The sequence below is a fragment of the Erythrolamprus reginae genome, chromosome 13 (assembly GCF_031021105.1).
Source record: "Erythrolamprus reginae isolate rEryReg1 chromosome 13, rEryReg1.hap1, whole genome shotgun sequence".
In the NCBI taxonomy this organism is placed as follows: domain Eukaryota; kingdom Metazoa; phylum Chordata; class Lepidosauria; order Squamata; family Dipsadidae; genus Erythrolamprus; species Erythrolamprus reginae.
The window spans coordinates 12,401,082-12,420,448 of record NC_091962.1 but is presented as its reverse complement, the minus strand read 5'-3'; the positions used below and the strand labels follow the sequence as shown (position 1 = coordinate 12,420,448).

Below are 19,367 nucleotides of genomic sequence, written 5' to 3'. Positions count from 1 at the left end.
ACAAATGGTACATCTTGTGGTGGGGAGTTCCACAAGGCGAATCTACACACACAGCCCGCAATCTTATTTTCTCTTACCTCTCAAAGCCCCTCGGAAATACTAAGGATCCGTTTTGAAAAATCCTTTCTTGACGAGCTCCGAGAAGTCGAGTTTCAAGTTTGTCGGCTTTACATTTCGGGCGATTTCGTGATGAGTGAGCGGTATTTAGCTTTTATATAGATACGAGGGATATCTGGAAATAAGGTTACAAGGCACGTAGCTGTCACAGGAAATGTTTGCGGGGAAGTTGGTATTACTGCAGCCGCCTAGAGTCCTCCGGGAGTTGTACAATAATAGTAATAATAATAATAATAATAATAATAATAATAATAATATTATTTCATATTTCGTCACCAGTCGGGTGCTTCCCAATGACCTAGGACTGCGTGATAATAATAATAATAATAATAATAATATATTAGATTTGTATGCCGCCCCTCTCCAAAGACTCGGGACGGCTCACAACAACAATGCGGTACAACTCCAATAATTAAAACTATAGCTGCAACTAAAACTATAGCTACATGGCATTGGACCAGATTACCTCCGGAACCGCCTGCTACCGCACGAATCCCAGCAACCGATAAGGTCCCACAGAGTTGGCCTTCTCCGGGTCCCGTCGACTAAACAATGTCGTTTGGCGGGCCCCAGGGGAAGAGCCTTCTCTGTGGCGGCCCCGGCCCTCTGGAACCAACTCCCCCCAGAGATTAGAACTGCCCCCACCCTCCCTGTCTTTCATAAACTACTCAAGACTCATTTATACCACCAGGCATGGGGGAGTTGAGATACCTCTTCCCCCTAGGCCATTACAAGTCATGCATGGTATGTTTGTGTGTATGTTTGGTTTTATAATAGGGGTTTTTAGTCGTTTTTTATTATTGGATTGTACATGTTGTGTTTATTATTGTTGTTAGCCGCCCCGAGTCTGCGGAGAGGGGCGGCATACAAATCCAATAAATTATTATTATTATTATTATTATTATTATTATTATTACAAACCCACTATCAATTAAAAAACAGTCAATACTACTCAATCATAACCACAGATAAAAGGAGATACATCAATTACCCCATGCCTGGCGACATAGATAGATCTTCAGAGTCTTGCGAGGAGGGCGGGGGCTGTTCGAATCTCTGGAGGGAGTTGGTTCCAGAGGGCCGAGGCCGCCACAGAGAAGGCTCTTCCCCTGGGTCCCGCCAGACGACATTGTTTAGTCGACGGGACCCGGAGAAGGCCGACTCTGTGGGACCTAATCGGCCGCTGGGATTCGTGCAGCAGAAGGCGGTCCTGTAGGTATTCTGGTCCGATGCCATGTAGGGCTTTATAGGTCATTACCAACACTTTGAATAAAGAAATAAATAATTAATAAACACTGTCGTGTAGAGGGAAGTCAGCGGAAGAGAACGGACAGTGACAGTGGTCAGTACATCATCGACTGGCGTTGGGGTGAAGGTTGGAGATGAGCGTACTCATTCCGTTTCCCTCCAATGCTAAGGGCGTGAACGCTGCTCGATGGGTGCCCAAGATTATTATTATTATTATTATTATTATTATTATTATTATTATTATTATTTATTAGATTTGTATGCCGCCCCTCTCCACAGACTCGGGGCTTATGGAAGCGCACAAAATCGACAAGGGTGCCGCCCGAGAATTTCCTGACCGTTTCAAGATTGAAGGCAACTGTAGAGTGATAGATGAAATTCGGGCTTATCCCAAAACTGGGAGAAAGATTCCACGCCCACCAATGTACATATTAAAAACAAAATAATGGAACTGGCAGAATTGATTAGATTAACTATGCGTATATAAGAGAAAGAAGAATCAGTCTCCTACAAAATTTGAGATAAATGGTACAATTTGTGGAGGGGAAAAAAACAACAACTCCAAGAAGGGAAATAACTGCCGCACGAATCCCAGCGACCGCTTAGGTCCAAAACAATGTCGTTTGGCGGGGTCCAGGGGAAGAGCCTTCTCTGTGGTGGCCCCAGCCCTCTGGAACCAACTCCCCCCCAGAGATTAGAACAGCCCCCACCTTCCTCGCCTTTCGTAAGCTCCTTTAAACCCACCTCTGCCATCAGGCATGGGGGAACTGAGATATTCTTTCCCCCTAGGCCTTTACAATTTATGCATGGTATGTTTGTTTGCATGGATGTTTGGTTTCACAAATAAGGGTTTTTTTAGCTGTTTTAGTATTGGATTTACATGCTGTTTTTATTACTGTTGTTAGCCACCCCGAGTCTGCGGAGAGGGGCGGCATACAAATCCAATAAATAAAATAAAATAAATAATAAATAAAACTAACTTAAATACATCACACTGAGGTCTTATAAGAACGAAGATTAAAAGGTTTTTTTTAGATATGCTAGACTATAGATAGGTAAGGTTAAGTTACATGTGTCTTACCTAACCATTCCAAGGTTAGGTAAGACACATTTATTTGATCTCGGATTATCTGCTACTAATAATTAAGTCTTTATCACAAATTTAACTTATTATTACTACTATTATAGAGTTAATTTGTATGAGCATGTACGATACCGATATGAAAATCGGCAAACAATTTAGAAACGTATAAGTGAAAACACTTAAGGGAAGAGAGAGCAAGGTCACCTCTCTTGTTTTTAAAGTTGTGTATATATTTTTGTGTGCTACTTACAGGGGGTGGACAAACAAATGGAAACACCTTGCAGCTCTTCCGTGGAATCCAGATTTGTGAAGCTCCCTTCGAACAGTTTTTGCGGAAACTGGGTTTTGTACGTGTCTATTGAGCTCTGCAGTGATTTTAGGAGCTGCGGTCTAACAATTCGCTTTAGAGTCCGACCAGTCTCTCTCAGACAACTTCGACTTTCGACCAGACCTGTGCTTGGCTGAGGACGTTTTCTCTTTTCTTTCAAAAGCAGTCATTGCTTTTGAGACATGACCTCTTGAAACGCCAAACATTCGGGCACTTTCTGTGACACTAGCGCCTGCCATTCGAGCACCAACAATTTGGCCTCTTTGAGAGGTCTGCCATTTCTAGAAGGTTATAACCAATTTCCTTAAATTTCTGTAAAAAAAAAAGGTAGTTAAAAAAACACATATCAAATAACAGAATATTTTTAAAAAACATTAAAATATGTCAAGTTTTGATTGATTTGAACATGTTCAAACATTACGATGCCAAAAAGTCAAGTGTTTCCATTTTTTGTCCACTCCCTGAATATTTGTATATAAATTTACAATTTTCTAATTAAAAAATTTATATATACAAAAAAAAAAAAGAAACTTGGGCTTTTCACCTGACTCCAGAGAGCAAACGTCAATCAAATGCAGTGGCGACAGACCCATCTTCCTTCAGCCAAAAAAACCCAAAACTCAGCAAACGGCGAGAAAAATCTCGGGCACCCATCATGCACAAATATTTTTGTAACCGTGGCGAGCAAAGTTGGCAACACTCACGGGACAACTGCCTCGCTTAGCAACGGACGTTGGGGGGGGAGCTGTTTGGGGCCATAAGTTGAGGACCACCAGCCTAAACAAGGAATAAAGAACAGACCGTCGGTTATATCAACGCATTTCTCTGATTTATTGAGCTCCATTACCCTGGAATGGATTTTTTAAAAAAGTTTTTGAGACAGCGGTACCGGAGCGAGCTTGGCTATTAAAAAAAAAAGATTTTTTTAAAAAGTCTGTTGGAAGCCAGTACGGCAAAACCGTGCCGCGTCCCTCATTCCTCGTCCTCGTCCTCTTCCGCCTCATCGAGGGTGATGGCGTGCTGGCCGGCATGTTGTGGGGTCTCCTTTTGGATGGACACAATCCCGGATAGGAAGGCGTAGCCCACCATGGCCACCAGCGCAACCAGGACGGAGAGGAACTGGTTGCGTCGCTTGTGGGTCTCCACTTCGGCGTCCCCGACGTCGCCGGAGGCTGCTTTGTGGAGATTGGGAGGGGGGTCCCCTGCGGAAGAGACGAAACTGGTCAAAGGATCCAGGGAGAAGCCGTGCTGAAAGGTTTGGCGCTTAGCAGCTGTCGTTCGAAGGCCCGGCGGGGAGTTACGGAGGAAGCATTTGAAGTTCTGATCAAATTTCAAGAGCACGCAACTGTGGTCTCCTTTCCTTCCTTGGGGGTTGGACTAGAAGGCCTCCACGTTCCCTTCCAACTCTGTTATTCTGTTATCCTTCCTTCCTCCTCTCCCTCTCCTTCCTTCTTCCCTTGTGACTCCTCCTTTCCCTCTTCTCGTTTGTCCATTGTCTCCTTCCTTCCTTTCACCCTCCCTCTCTCCTTTCCTTCCTCTCTCATGTCTCCTTCCTCACTTCCTTCCTCCCTTATCTGTCTCCTTCTTGTCTTTCTTCCTTCCTCCCTTCTGTCACCTTCCTTACAACCTCCCTCCTTTCCTTCCTTCCTCCTTTGTTTCTTTCCTTCTTTCCCTCCCTTCGTCTGTCCCCTTCTTGTCTTCCTTCTTTCCTCCCTTTTCCTTCTTTCCCTCCCTCTTCCTTCCTCATCTGTCTCCTTCTTGCTTTTCTTTCTCTCCTCTCCTTCCTCCCTTCTGTTTCCTTCCTTCCAACCTCCCTCCTTTCCTTCCTTCCTTCCATCCTACCTCCGCTTTCCTTCCTCCCTTGTCTGTCTCCTTCTTGTCTTTCTTCCTTCCTCCCTTCTGTCTCCTTCCTTCCACCCTCCCTCCTTTCCTTCCTTCCTTCCATCCTACCTCCGCTTTCCTTCCTCCCTTGTCTGTCTCCTTCTTGTCTTTCTTCCTTCCTCCCTTCTGTCTCCTTCCTTCCACCCTCCCTCCCTCCTTTCCTTCCTTCCTTCCATCCTACCTCCGCTTTCCTTACTCCCTTGTCTGTCTCCTTCTTGTCTTCCTTCCTTCCTCCCTTGTCTCCTTCCTTCCACCCTCCCTCCTTTCCTTCCTCCCTTGTCTCTTTCCTTCTTTCCCTCCCTTCCTCGTCTGTTCCCTTCTTGTCTTCCTTCTTTTCTCCCTTTTCCTTCCTCATTTGTCTCCTTCTTGCCTTCCTCTCTCTCCTCTCCTTCCTCCCTTGTTTCCTTCCTTCCCTTATCTGTCTCCTCCCTCCCTCCCTCCGTTCCTTCCTCCCTCCCTCATTTGTCTCCTTCCTTCGTTTCTTTCTCCCTTTTCCTCCCTCATGTCTCCTTCTTTCCTTCCTTCCTTCCATCCATTCCCCCTCCATTTTCAAGAGGAGATTGGGCAACCATTTGTCTGAAATGGGGGATATAGGTCTCCCGCTTGAGCAATGGTTGGACTAGAAGACCTCCGGGGTCCCTTCCGAATCCCGTTATTCTGTTAAAAGCTGCACCACCCATAACCGAGAACCCGCCCAAGAGGAGGATCTCCCCCCCAAGCGGGAGCAAACTCACCTCCGTCCCAGGGGAAATAAAGGCTCAAAATAGACGTGCAGAAACCGCAAAGGTTTGGGAGGGATCTCAAGTGTTGCTGGAATTTCCCGTTGGGGAGTTTGGCGTTAAGGAGGCCGGCTAACAGACTAAAGATGGAGGCATCCAGGGAGGCGGGTCTGAAAACGGGACAAGAGAAAAAATAAGACAAGGTCAGGAGACTCGGCCGCCACCGCATGGAACAGTCCTCGAACTACGACCGAAACCGAGCCCGCAAATTGATGTCGTGAAAGCGAGACATTTTTTAAAGTGACTTTTCTCCCATTTTAACCGTCATCCTCGCCGGAGTTGTTAAGGCAACCACTGCAGTTGTTAAGTAAGACAACAGGGTTGTTAGGGGACTCCGGTTTGCCTGTCAGAAGAAGGGGGAATTGCGTGACCCCCGGTGTTGTGAGTGGTCCACGACCAGCTCAGTTAGTCACAGATTCTGAGGAGGATGAACCGGGTCCATCTTGGTACCCTAGGCCCATGTGATTGACAGCTGACTCAGAGAGTGAGGGAGAATCGGAACCTGAAAAACCTGGGGAACCACCAGAGACTGTAGAACCCTCAATGATGTTAATGTCTGACTCAGAGGAAGAAGGGGACATTGGGGACCAGGAGCCCCTATTAGATGCCTGGGTCAGAAGCCACGAAGCAGACAGGAATATCTTTATGGGAAAAGGTCTAGAACAGTGGTCCCCAAACTACGGCCCGTGAGCCGGATGCGGCCCGCTGAGGTCTTTTAACCGGCCCGCGGCAGCACACGAGATTTTACCGATCGATATAATAAGAGAGAGAAAGAGGGAGAAATAGAGAGGGAGAGAGAAATGAAGAGGAGAGATAGAAAGGGAGAGAGAGGAAGGGAGAAATAGAGAGAGGGGGAGAGAGAAAGTGTGAGAGATACAAAGAGGGAGAGTTAGAAAGAGAGTGAGTGAGAGAAAGAGAGGAGAGAGAAAGAAAGAGAAAGAGGGACAGAGAGAAAAAAAGAAAGAGAAAGAGGGAGAGATAGAGAGGGAGAGAAAGGAAGAGGGAGAGATAGAAAGAGAGATAGAAAAATGAGAAAATGATGGAGGGAAAGAACGAGGGAGAGGAAAATGAAACAAATGAGAGAAAAGGAAGAAGGAAGAGAGAAGTGGAGAGGAAGAAGGGAAGGAAGAAGAAATGGAGTTTGTTGATTTAAGTTTACATTTACTTGTTAATAAAGAAGTATAAATTACTTTATTATTTAATTATTAATTACTTAATTACTTATTACTTCTTCTTTATTTTAAATATTGTATTTGTTCCCATTTTGTTTTTTACTTTAAATAAGGTACGTGCAGTGTGCATAGGAATTTGTTCAACAGTCTCTGTAAAAAGTTTGGGGACCCCTGGTCTAGAAGGTGAGTATCTCTATGGAAGGAAGTCTAGAGAGTGAATATCTCTAGGAAACAGTTGACCACACCCAGACAGTATATAAGTGAGGATTTATGGGTAAAAAGGCATGGTGATTCAACGTTTGTAATGATGGGAGGTCCTTTATCCGAGGTTCCAGAAATGCTTTGCTGGCAAACTGCTTTTATCCCTTTATCTGAAATGCAGCTGTCTGAGGAAAACCTGGAGATTTCTGAGTGTGTGTGTTTGAAGGACAGTAGAACACTGTCTAAATTGGATTTGGCTCCCGGCCGCAGCCCTCTCCTTATCTCTTAGACAATTTGACCAGGAATGCTGCCAACATGGACTAGAAGCCTGGCCTTGTTTGGGACAAATCATTTTTAAATATAGATGTGTTTGGTTTGAATTTTCAGCAAGTGGGTGCTCCTTTGTTCCGATCCGATTAGGCCCAAGCAGAACATCCAGGATTCTGCGACCGTCATAAACATGAGTCAGATGTCTGAATTTGGATCATGTATCCGTGGCGATTCGTTGTTATCTTTTAACGACCCCGTAATCCCTTGCCGGGTGGAGTCAAGATAACTGAATGGAGCGGAGTCTTTTACTGGCCGTCTGCCATTCCCTGTCGCCAATAAGGAGTTTTGTTCGGCAGATAATATTCTCATTGTTCCCAGATTGAGATAAATATCTGCCTCTTCCCAGGATCAAACTCACAAGCCTCCCGATTGTGAGGCGAGAGGCTCCACCCCGAGGCCGCCGCACCACTCAAAAGCTGCAACAGCGGCGAGGGTGAAAAATGGTCGCTTGTTTCGGTGACGTAACTTCGAACAGTTACTAAACGAACAGTTGTAAATCATTTTCGGATGGTTGCCGTGTCCCGTTGTCACATAATTGCCGTTGGTCACCCTCGGTGTGTTCCAACAAACTACATCCCATGTGTTGTGGTTAGCTGTTGCCCTGCTCCTGCCCCAAGGACTGTGGGTGTGGGGGAGACATCCACATGCTGCAGGCCTGTTTTGCCCCCGGTGGAATCTGCTGATGAAGGCTCCTCTGACCAAGAAGACATGAGTGACAGGGAGGAGGAGAGTGTGCCAGACAGCTCAGAAGGAGATCAATTATCTAGCTCCTCCTTGGATTCGGAACAAGAGTTAATGATACAGCCACGCATGCGGAGAGCGATGCATAGGCAGCAACAACTGAGAAATTATTATCAAAGAAAATGAGGCCACCTGTGGTTGGGTGGGGCTGTGGTCATTAGTGAGGCTGCTATAAAGAGCAGCCTGTGGGTTTGGCCATTGTGGAGGATTATCTGATCGTTGTGTTTCGTGACTGCTTTGCTGACTTTGACTTTTTGTGTGTGCTGATTTTCCCCCGCTTTGAAACTAAACCAGAGCAAAGTGTGTTTCACCTTGTGAAAGAAGGACTGTGAATTGCCTCACAGCTGCAAGCTAAGTATCACAGGACTGATAAGGGACTTGTACAAATTACCAGTTTGTTTGGAGACGAGGGCTCTTTGCTATACCAAAAGAAGGCTTAGGTTAAGTGAATTTTCATTATAAAGAACATTGTTTTGAATTTTCAAACGTGTGTCTGTGTCTGAAATTTGTACCTGTGAATTTTTGGGAGGCTCCTACCAGAGAGCCCGACAGAACACCATGTGATATGCTTAACGAGCGTGCCGTCGTAACATTGGGCCCGGATCACTCAACGGCCACAAAGCCCCCATCCCGATTTGGGTCGTATGTCGAGGACTACCTGAAAACGAGGACATTGGACTCCTGTTTCACTTACGAGTCTCCGAAGAAGAATTTCTTCCTGCCCAGGCGTTGAGAGAGCAGGGTGAGACACTCGCAACCTTCTCGATAAAGCTGTGGGTATCAAAAAAAAAAAAAGCGTCGTTGGGTCAGGCGTCCTTCTCGCCCTCCCCGCCCTCAAAAACAGCACTTCCCCAGCCTTTGAACTACAACTCCCATTGTCCCCAGCCAGACTGGCATTCCCAGGCCCATCTAGTCCGGAACCGCCTGCTACCGCACGAACCCCAGCGACCGATAAGGTCCCACATAAGGGCCTTCTCCGGGTCCCGTCGACTAAACAATGTCGTTTGGCGGGCCCCAGGGGAAGAGCCTTCTCTGTGGTGGCCCCGGCCCTCTGGAACCAACTCACCCCCCCCGGAGATTAGAACTGCCCCCACCCTCCCTGTCTTTCATAAACTACTCAAGACTCATTTATATCGCCAGGCATGAGGGAGTTGAGATAGCTCTTCCCCCTCGGCCATTACAAGTTATGCATGGTATGTTTGTGTGTATGTTTGGTTTTATAATAGGGGCTTTTAGTTGTTTTTATTATTGGATTGTACATGTTGTGTTTATTATTGTTGTTAGCCGCCCCGAGTCTGCAGAGAGGGGCGGCATACAAATCCAATAAATTATTATTATTATTAGTGGGGGAGGTGGAGGGGCCTCAGCCTTGAGACCTCTCTACCCCACCCAAATCTTTCAACATTTTAATTCAACCTCATCGTTAAACAGGCTGCGGTGGCCCGACAGAACTACGAAAGGGCAGCTGTGCCAAATACTTGAAGAGAGCTTTCCTGGCTAAGAGCAGTGTATAGGCTCTTTTATTTTTAAAGGAAATAAACTCTATGCCTCTCACCCAACTGTCATGGTCCGTCAGCGGCCAGCAGAGCTAGCCGCAGATTTGGGCAGCGAGGAAGTTTGGAGGGGGGGGGGAACAAGAGCCAATCCTGGAGTCTGCATCCGAGGCAGAGACAGAGCCAGGGCTGTCTGACAGTTATCAGCTGCCTTCGGAGTCAGGCATCAGTGAGGCAGAGGAACAGCTGGAGGCTCTTCCCAGTGTGCTTATGCACAGAGCTGCCGGACAAAGGGAACAACTAAGGATAGACTTGGAAGTAAGGCCACAGATGGACGATGAATGGCCCCTTCCAGAGGGAATAAAAGAGGAGCAACTGGGGAGTGGAGTTTGCAGGAGACAATTAATTTGCTGAATTGGTTTGTGACTCTCAAGAGGCTCCTTGCCACGTTTTGAAGAAAACGTGGCTGCTCTCCAAGCCAGATAAGGTCTGGGACTGCAAATTCACCCTTGAAAAACTTTGCCAGATGTGAATGAGAAGAATTCACAGTCAACTTATTCTTTATTTAAAGTTTTTTTTCCCCTCCCCTCTAAAAAGGCTGCCATGACCCAGGTTGGCAGCTGTGCCAAATACTTGCCCAGAGCTTCCCCGGCTAAGAGAAGTCTATCTGCTCCTTTATTTTACGCCACTTTTAAAGTTTTATGAATGATTTTTTTTAAAGAAAAAAAAAATGAATGATTTGGTTTTTTTAGGGGTTTTCAATCGTTGTTATATTGTTTTCCAGAATTTTTAAATTGTTTCCCAGAATCCGGAAGGAGTTGGGTGGCTTACAAATTAAATTAAATTAAATTAAACTAAATTAAATTAACATAAAATAAATTTTAAAAAGAAACAAAATTAAATAATAAATTAAAATAAAATAAAAAACAATAAAATAAAAATAGGCTAAAATAATAATAAAATAAAATAAAAATAAAAATAAAAAATAAAATAAATAAAACAATAAAATAAAAATAGGCTAAAATAATAAAAAAATAAACTAGAATAAACTAAATAAACTAAATAAAACAATAAAATAAAACAATAAATAAATAAAAATAATAAAATTAAATTAAAATTAAATTAAAAAAAATAAACTAAACTAAAATAATAAAATAAAAGTAAAGTAAAATCAAAAAATAAATAACCTGCTCTGGGACATTCCCGCCCTGGAGCGTCCTTCCTTTACCTGTTTTTCCAGCTGCTCTTCGTCGTCCTGCCAGTTTTCCCCGCAGATGGTCTGCAAACGCTCCAGCTGCCGTTTCTGCATTCGGTTCGGCAGGAAAAAACTGAGCGGGAATGGAATGGTTTCAGCGTACCACTTACGAGTATGCTCCACGTAATTCTTCGCGTCCACCCAGAATGTGTGGATCTGTCGGAATGGAGGAGATATCACCACCATGACATTCCCTCAACAGACACAAACTCCTCCATTTGGAGAGCCAAGGGAGCAAGGTTTCTAGTCCATAAGAGGGAAAAGCTTTTTTTTTGCAAAATCAATGAGACTAGAGGCAATAGAGTGATTGCAATGAGATGCAATAGAACAATTTTTACGCTCCTTCCTGCCCCAGAAGAAGCAAGTTTTTAGTTATTTTTAATATTAGATTTGTGCCATTGTAATATTGTTTTTATCGTTGTTGTGAGCCGCCCCAAGTCTTCGGAGAGGGGCGGCATACAAATCTAATAAACTGAATTGAATTGAAATTGAACAGATCGTAAAAAGGACCGAGATGGTTAAAACAAGAGAAACATTTATCAAACTAACTGCCATTGGCTCACAAAGCTTGCAATCTCGGTTTATGGGCAAAACAGACCACGAATGGTTGCTTCGCTCAGACTCAAGTGAGCTCATTGGACACTTGGAGCAAATAATAATAATAATATAATTATTATAAATATAATATCTACTAAACAAATAATCCCCTCAACACTCTCAAACTTTTTACTAAGTCTGCACTTCTATTTCTACTAGTTTTTTTCTCATCATTCCTATCACCCTTTTCCTCCCCCTTAGGACTGTATGACTGTAACTTGTTGCTCGTATCCTAAGATTTTTATTAATATTGATTGTTTCTTCATTGTTTATTTGACCCCTATGACAATCATTAAATGTTGTAGCACATGATTCTTGACAAATGTCTCTTTTTCTTTTATGGACGCTGAGAGCATCTGCACCAAAGACAAATTCCTTGTGTGTCCAATCACACTTGGCCAATAAAGAATTCTATTCTATTCTATTCCAAACGATTATTATTTTTATTATTGTTGTTGTTGTTATTATTGTTGTTGTTATTATTATTATTAATATTATGATACAAAATCCAGCATATCAATCTCATTTGCTATGTATTACTGGTTTTTTGTGAATAATAATAATAATAAAATAATAATAATTATACATAAGAACCTAAGAAGAGCCATACTGAATCAGGCCAAAGCCCATCGAGTCCAGCATTCTGTGTCCCCCAGTGGCCCCCCAATTGTCCATGGGGATCTTGAGCAGAAAAAGAAGGCAAAACTCTCCCTTTCCCTCAACCCCAACAAATGGGACCCAAGGGAACCCTGCCTGCTCAACCAACATAGATAATAATATATAATATACATCCCAAGTGACGATGCTGAAAAGGTTTTTTCAGATTTAATGACCGTGGTCGCGTGATCCAAAATAACAATAATTATTACTATTATTATTACTATTATTATTATTTATTAGATTTGTAATTAATTTCTTCAAAAACTCAAGGTGGCTAACAAGATGATGATAATAATAATAATAATAATAATAATAATAATAATAATAATAATAATAATAATAATACCGTAATATAGGTAGTCCTTATAGATTTACGGCTGCAATTTTAGTTGCTGAACAAGACCTGTGATGTTACAGACTTTTTTACCACTGTCATTAAGCGAATCACGGCCATTGTTGGTGCAGCTTTTACAGTGTGGTTTTACAGCGCTTTTTTTTTGGCACCGTTGTTAAGCAAATCCCTGCCGTGGTTGAGCGAATCAGGCAGTCGCTAAGCAAATCCGGCTTCACGCCTTGAACTTTGGCTTGTGGGAAGGCGCGAATTGCGATCCTCATTTATTTATTGCATTTATATACCGCTCACTCTGAAAATGGACTCTGAGCGGCTAACAAGTTATAAATACAATACAGTAAAAACATCACTAAAATCACTTACAGTGGTACCGCTACTTAAGAACTTCATTCGTTCCGTGAACAGGTTCTTAAGTAGAAGTTTGTAAGTAGAAGCCATTTTTTCCATAGGAATCAATGTAAAAGCAAATAATGCAAACCCATTAGGGAAAAAAATAAAAGCTTGGAATTTGGGTGGGAGGAGGAGGAGGAAGAAGAGGAGGAGGACAGTTGCTGCCCAGAGCGAAGGGAGTGTTTCTTTTCTCTGGGCGCTGGCAGAGGTTTGTTCCCTCTCCAAGCTCCCAGAGAAAGGAAAATGCTTTGTTCTCTCTGGACTGCCAAAGCCTCCTTAAGCGCCACCGAAAGGCTCCTCTGGCAGCCCAGAAAAGCCAGAGATGACTGGGATTAAAGGGGGAATGGCAGGAAACTGGCCGGGCCTTCGTGCCGCTCTCAAATTTCCTAGGAATTTTTTCCGGGCTCGGGTTCTTAAGTAGAAAATGGGTTCTTAAGAAGAGGCAAAAAAATCTTGAACACCTGGTTCTTATCTAGAAAAGTTCTTAAGTAGAGGCGTTCTTAGGTAGAGGCATCATTGTATATAATAAAAAAACATACATACTAACAATCAATCTTAATTTTAGGTCTGCTGGAAAAGCCAGGTTTTAACAGCTTTCCAGAAAACCAGTGAGGAGGAGATGCGAATATCTGTGGGCAGTTGATTCCATAGGGTCGGAGCCACACAGAAGGCTCTTCCCCGAGGTCCCGCCAACTGATATTTTTTGGCGGACAGGACTTGGAGAAGGCCGACTCTGTGGGCTCTTAATGGCCGTAATGATGTATGAGGAAGGAGGCGGTCCCGTAAATAGTCTGGCCTGGAGCCATTTAGGGTTTTAAAGGTAATAACCAACCCCTTGAATTGCGCTCGGAGACCGACTGGCAACCGACTGCCTTTTGCACCAGCTGAACTCTCCGAACGCTCTTCAAGGGTAGCCCCATGTAGCCCCACTCTTCAAGGGTAGCCCCATGTAGTCAGAAGAGGACAGCGATTTAGAATTGGCAGATTAGATAGAAGATAGAAACCGATGTTAGTAAAGGAGAGGAGGATGGTCCTGACATACACATAGATTCAGACGACTCAAACGGGAATGATTGGAGATGGGTTAACCCCGTACTTCAGAGGCACTCAGAAACGATTAGAACGAGTTACAGGGAGGAGATTTTAGGATGGGTGAGGAACTAGTTAATTAACTACCCCACATCCGGGTGTGAACGGAAAAAGCAGCTGATTCCGTTCAATCTTGCCATATCAAGATGGCAAGTAAGCAAAGAATCGTGTGATTAATAACCTGTTTTTATGGCTCCTTGCTAGCGCTAATTAGCCCATACATTTTAGAATGACTTGTGGAATGTATTGATGTTACTACTGAGATAATCTGATTAACTGCTAAAAAAAAGGGGAGACAAGGAGAAATAGTACTGTGTCAGAGCAGATGTATTAATGGAAGATGAATGGAAAAATGAATAAGCTGTTGTATTTTTACAAATATAATGCATCTGGCAATCATTTATTCCGATTATTATCTGAGTTAGCCTGAAACCAGAACAATAAATCTGTGGACTGGTTGCAAGTGATGTTCCCCCCCAATGCTGTTGGAACTTCCACCACTCCCTAAACCAATCTTGTAATCTTGAGGATGCAATGCAGGTCAACCCAGATCCGGCCCATCCCTCCAGCTCTTGAACTCAAGACCGTGACCCCCCCAAACACAAAATCTCCCCAAATTTCTTCTCTCCCGCCCCCTCCCCAAACTTACCAGCGCCGGCAGGAGCTTCCTATGTACCAGAGAGAGGAAAGCGAGTGTGTCTGCTCCTTGCAACGCCGAGAGGTCGTAATCTGCATTAAATTGCTAAATAAGAAAAACAGAAACAGTAAGGAAAATAAAATAAAAATAAGAAGAGAAGAAATAGAAAATAAGGACTAGAATAGAAAAATAATAGAACAGGAAAAAAATAGAATAGAAAAAGAATAGAATAAAATAGAATGCGAAATAGGAATAGAATAATAATAGAATATAGAACAGAACAGAATATAGGGAACAGGAAAATACTAATAATAGAATATAGAATACAGAAAATAGAAGAGAAGAGAAAATAGAAGAGAAAATAAAAAATAGAAAAAGAATACAATAGAATAAGTAAAATAGAATAATAGAACTAGAATAGAATATAGAACAGAACAGAATATAGGGAACAGGAAAAGAATAATAATAGAGTAGAGAATAGTGAATAGAAGAGGAAGCAGAAAGTAGAAAAACAATAGAATAGAATAATAAAACAGAATAATAGAATAAAATATAGAATGGAACTAACTCCCCCCAGAGATCAGAATTGCCCCCACCCTCCTCGCCTTTCGTAAGCTCCTTAAAACCCACCTCTGTCGTCAGGCATGGGGGAACTGAGATATTCCCTTCCCCCAAGGCCTATACAATTTATGCATGGTATGTTTGTGTGTATGTTTGGTTTTTTAAATTAGGGTCTTTTAAACTATTTTAAATATTAGATTTGTTATATGTTGTTAGCCGTCCCGAGTCTACGGAGAGGGGCGGCATACAAATCTAATAAATAAAATAAATAAATAAATAAAATAAATAAAACAGAACAGAATATAGGAGTAGAATATAGGAAATAGGAAAAGAATAGTAATAGAATATAGAACAGAAAAGAATATAGGAATAGAATACAGGAAATAGGAAAAGAATAATAATAGAATATAGAATAGAAAATAGGAATAGGAAATAAGAAATAAGAAATAGGAAAAGAAAAGAAGAATAGAATAGAACAATAGAACTACAATAGATATAGAACATAAAATAGAAAATAAAATAGAATACAGAATAGAATATGGAAGGGACCTTGAAGTTCTTCTAGTCCAGCCCCCTGGTCAAGCAGGAGAACCCATATACCCGTGATGGCGAACCTGTGGCCCTTGAAGCCATAGCTGAGGGCACACCAGGCATTGCCCTAGGTCAGCTCCAGTGCGCACGCCATGCACAGGCCTTGGGGAAAGCCATTTTCACCCTCCCCAGGCTTCAGGAAGTGCGAAAAATGGCCCGACGGGCAAACTGGAAGTCCGTTTTTCTAAACCTCCAGTTTGCTCCGTTGGGCCATATTTCGTACTCCGGAGGCTTTCACGGAAGCCTGAGGATGAAAAATTGCCCAATTGGGGGAGGCGTGTGCGCACGCGTACAATGTGGTGCGCCAGGGGTATTGTGTGCCAGCACATGCTAGCAAGCGTGCGCGCTCCCATTTTCGGCATGCAATGAGAGAACGGTTCACCATCACTGCTATATGCAAGGCAAGGGACTCTCCAGGGTTAGACTAGAAGACCTCCAAGGTCCCTTCCGGCTTCTTCTATTTTATTCAAAGGGAACCTGTCACGCGTTCCGTACCTGTTTCCTAAAATGGGTGATGATTTCCTGTGGGTCGGAAATAACCCCGTCGGCTGTCTTGAGCGCGGGGAGTGATCCTGAGATTGAAAAAAAACCACAGCAAGTTGGGGGAAGAGAAACATGGGTGGGTAAGTCCCATTTAAGCCCCCTCCCCACTCCCCTGGCTCAATTCTCTTCCTTCCACCTGTTCCCCCCATCCCTCTTGAGGACTAGAAACCTGCCCGGCTTTCCAAGCCATGAAAAAAACCAAAACTTTCCCACGCAATGAAAAACCAAAACTTTCCCGGCGATGAAATTTTCCCAAGCAATTCAGGGTTTTTTTCTCTCACTAAACCATCCCCCCCCAGAATATATATATATATATCCCCCCTCAGAATATATTCTCCTGAAAGAGAGAGAGAAAAAGAGAAAGAGAATTGTCCTAAAAATGTGAGTTCCGGGTGTACTTATAAATGAAGAGGCAAAAGTCATTTCAATCTCTGGAACGTCTAATATTTATTTAAAAATTACTAAAGTTAACTAAGCTTTCGTTAGTCCTCTACTAACATCATCAGAGTGTTAAAATCCCCATTGAAGACAGTTGACAAGTGAGCAACATTATATAAAATTAACTGTCTTCAATGGGGATTTTAACATTCTGGCGACGTTGCCTCTTCATTTATGTATGTGTATATATATATAAAAAAATTACCAGAGGGGCTTCTCCAGGGATTGGTGATTTTGTGAACTTTGATGGGGACCCCTGTGAATCGTGCGTAAGTCTGCAAAGCAATAAAAAAAGGGGGGGGGGAAATAGAAGGAAAACCAATTACTGTAATGCATTTGGCCATTCGTTGCATCCTTCTCCCACCCCTCCTTGCAAAAAAAACCCAAACTCAGTAATAATATAATTATTCTTCATTTGGTCTTTAAAATTCTGCTTTTAGCAACCACCCGAAGCAGCAAATTCCGTCTTTTCTTTCGGCCCAGGAGGAGGAAGGACAGAGGCTTGGGCTGCCCCCATCCCCTGCCTGGAACCCCTTGGAGCTGCAATGCCCTATGCTTTGCAAAGGGAAAATAATGTGCTTTGCAAAAATTATATACATAAGCACTTTGCACATATATATATATATATATATATATATAGATAGATAGATAGATAGATAGATATATACATATACATGTTAGACATATATATGTTACACACACCCACACAGAAATATATATACAGTGTGTGTGTGTGTGTGTGTGTGTGTTGTGGGATCACCCTGGTATATTGAAGGAACGTCACAGCTCCTTTTTGCCTCTAGGCCCAACCCAGGGCCATTTCAAGGCAGTTAATTTATTCATAGCCGACAACTATATATAAGCACTTTGCAAAAAAAAATATTTTGCAAAAAAAAATATTCGCTTTGCGAAACAAAAATTTCCCTTTGCAAACAAGAAAAAAATACGCTCTGCAATATATATATATGTGTATATATATATAAACGCTTTGCAAATATATCTATCTATCTATAAAACAGTTTTGCAAACAAACAAAAGTCCAAATTGAAAAAAAAAAAAAATCCGCTTTGGAAAAGGGGAAAAATACGCAACCCGGATTTTTGAGGGGGGGGGAAAGAGCCCCCCCTCCCCCTTTGGAAAAGTGTTTGCAAAAAAATTTTTCCCCCGTCCCCCCGCCCCGCCCGGCTCACCAAAACGGCCAAGCAATCGGGGTCCACCGTGGGCAACCCCCACCCGCCGGCCCAACAATACAACTCCATAGGAGCCACCATCTTCCCACGCCTTGGCTAACCCGGAAGAGGATTGCTGTTTCGGGTTACGTGTATGTGTGTGTTGGGGGGGGAGAGAGAAAGAGAGATAGATAGAGAGACCTCGATTCAGACCACTCTGGACTTTGGCACCTCTGCCGCCCCCGTCTGTTCCGCCTTGCAAACTGCAACCAAAGCGTCTCCGCCTTCTATCTCTCTCGTTATGTTATTATTCGGCTTGAGCAGAGGGTCCGACTAGAAGACCTCCGAGGTCCCTTCCATCTCTATTAGAAACATAGAAACGTAGAAGACTGACGGCAGAAAAAGACCTCCTGGTCCATCTAGTCCGCCCTTATACTATTTCCTGTATTTTATCTTAGGATGGATCTATGTTTATCCCAGGCGTGTTTCAATTCAGTGACTGTGGATTGACCAACCACGTCTGCTGGAAGTTTGTTCCAAGCATCTACTCCTCTTTCAGCCAAATAATATTTCCCACGTGGCTTCTGATCTTTCCCCTCAACTAACCTCAGATTGTGCCCACTTGTTCCTGGGTTCACTTTCCTATTAAAAACAATTCTCTCCTGAACCTTATTTAACCCTTGAGCAGGGAGTCAGACTATAGGGCCTCCGAGGTCCCTTCCATCTCTCTTATTCTCTTATTATTCTCTTATTATTCTTATTATTCTCTTATTATTCTGCTAGAGCAGGGGATCAGACTATAGGACCTTGAGGTCCCTTCCATCTCTCTTATTCTCTTATTATTCTTTTATTATTCTGCTAGAGCAGGGGGTCAGACTATAGGACCTCCAAGGTCCCTTCCATCTCTCTTATTCTTATTATTCTCTTATTATTCTGCTAGAGCAGGGGATCATATAGGACCTCTGAGATCCCTTCCATCTTTTATTCTCTTATTATAATAATAATAATAATAATAATAATAATAATAATAATAATAATAATAATTTTAAAAAAATTATTGTCATTGTCAAAAACAACGAATTGTCATTGGCAATGAAAGTCGTGTGAAACTCAGAGACCAATCCCACCATACATAAAATTAGAATAGGTACATTTAAAAATAGAATAAAAAATAGAATAAAATGTCCCACCCACTACAAATTCCCCACCCTAAACCACTCAACCATCTACATGACAAACCGAGTAATATTCTCTTATTATTCTCTTATTATTCTCTTACTATTCTGCTAGAGCAGGGGGTCAGACTATAGGACCTCCGCGGTCCCTTCCATCACTCTTATTCTCTTTTTATTCTATTATTTTTCTGCTAGAGCAGGGGGTCAGACTATAGGACCTCCGAGGTCCCTTCCATCTCTCTTATTCTCTTATTATTCTCTTATTATTCTGCTAGAGCAGGGGGTCAGACTACAGGACCTCCGAGGTCCCTTCCAACTCTCTTATTCTCTTTTTATTCTCTTATTATTCTGCTAGAGCAGGGGGTCAGACTACAGGACCTCCGAGGTCCCTTCCATCACTCCTATTCTCTTTTTATTCTCTTATTATTCTGCTAGAGCAGGGGGTCAGACTATAGGACCTCCGCGGTCCCTTCCATCACTCTTATTCTCTTTTTATTCTCTTATTATTCTGCTAGAGCAGGGGGTCAGACTATAGG

At 42.8% G+C, this 19,367-nt stretch overlaps 2 protein-coding genes across 5 annotated transcripts in view; both read right to left on the bottom strand.

Annotated features, from left to right (window-relative positions):
- LOC139175423 (lysosomal acid glucosylceramidase-like) overlaps positions 1–3,497 on the bottom strand; it is a 53,760-nt gene extending 50,263 nt beyond the window's left edge. For 2 of the 4 annotated variants that reach the window (XM_070766539.1, XM_070766543.1), the window contains exons 1-3: positions 3,322–3,497; positions 2,700–3,089; positions 78–232 (exon numbers count right to left, since the gene is read on the bottom strand). The gene's annotated coding sequence lies outside the window, so the exon portion shown is untranslated. Of the gene's footprint in view, positions 1–77; positions 233–1,108; positions 1,381–2,699; positions 3,090–3,321 lie in introns of all 4 variants that reach the window. The other 2 variants (XM_070766540.1, XM_070766541.1) reach the window with 2 other exon arrangements.
- An 87-nt stretch (positions 3,498–3,584) lies between these two features.
- MTX1 (metaxin 1) lies at positions 3,585–17,801 on the bottom strand. The gene is made up of 8 exons (XM_070766544.1): positions 17,678–17,801; positions 16,693–16,762; positions 16,002–16,078; positions 14,367–14,459; positions 10,603–10,785; positions 8,576–8,652; positions 5,393–5,547; positions 3,585–3,979 (listed from the first exon to the last, which is right to left on the bottom strand). The coding sequence occupies exons 1-8, from the start codon at positions 17,756–17,758 to the stop codon at positions 3,750–3,752; spliced, it is 966 nt and encodes a 321-aa protein (XP_070622645.1). The 5' UTR covers positions 17,759–17,801; the 3' UTR covers positions 3,585–3,749.
- Between the last annotated feature and the right edge of the window lie 1,566 nt (positions 17,802–19,367).

Excerpts from the sequence above, each read along its gene's own strand:
- MTX1 (XM_070766544.1), bottom strand. The coding sequence starts at position 17,758 with ATGGTGGCTCCTATGGAGTTGTATTGTTGGGCCGGCGGGTGGGGGTTG. Across the intron at positions 16,763-17,677 it reads CCGATTGCTTGGCCGTTTTG|ACTTACGCACGATTCACAGG; the intron begins GTGAGCCGGGCG and ends ATTGCTTTGCAG. Across the intron at positions 3,980-5,392 it reads TTATTTCCCCTGGGACGGAG|GGGACCCCCCTCCCAATCTC; the intron begins GTGAGTTTGCTC and ends TCTCTTCCGCAG.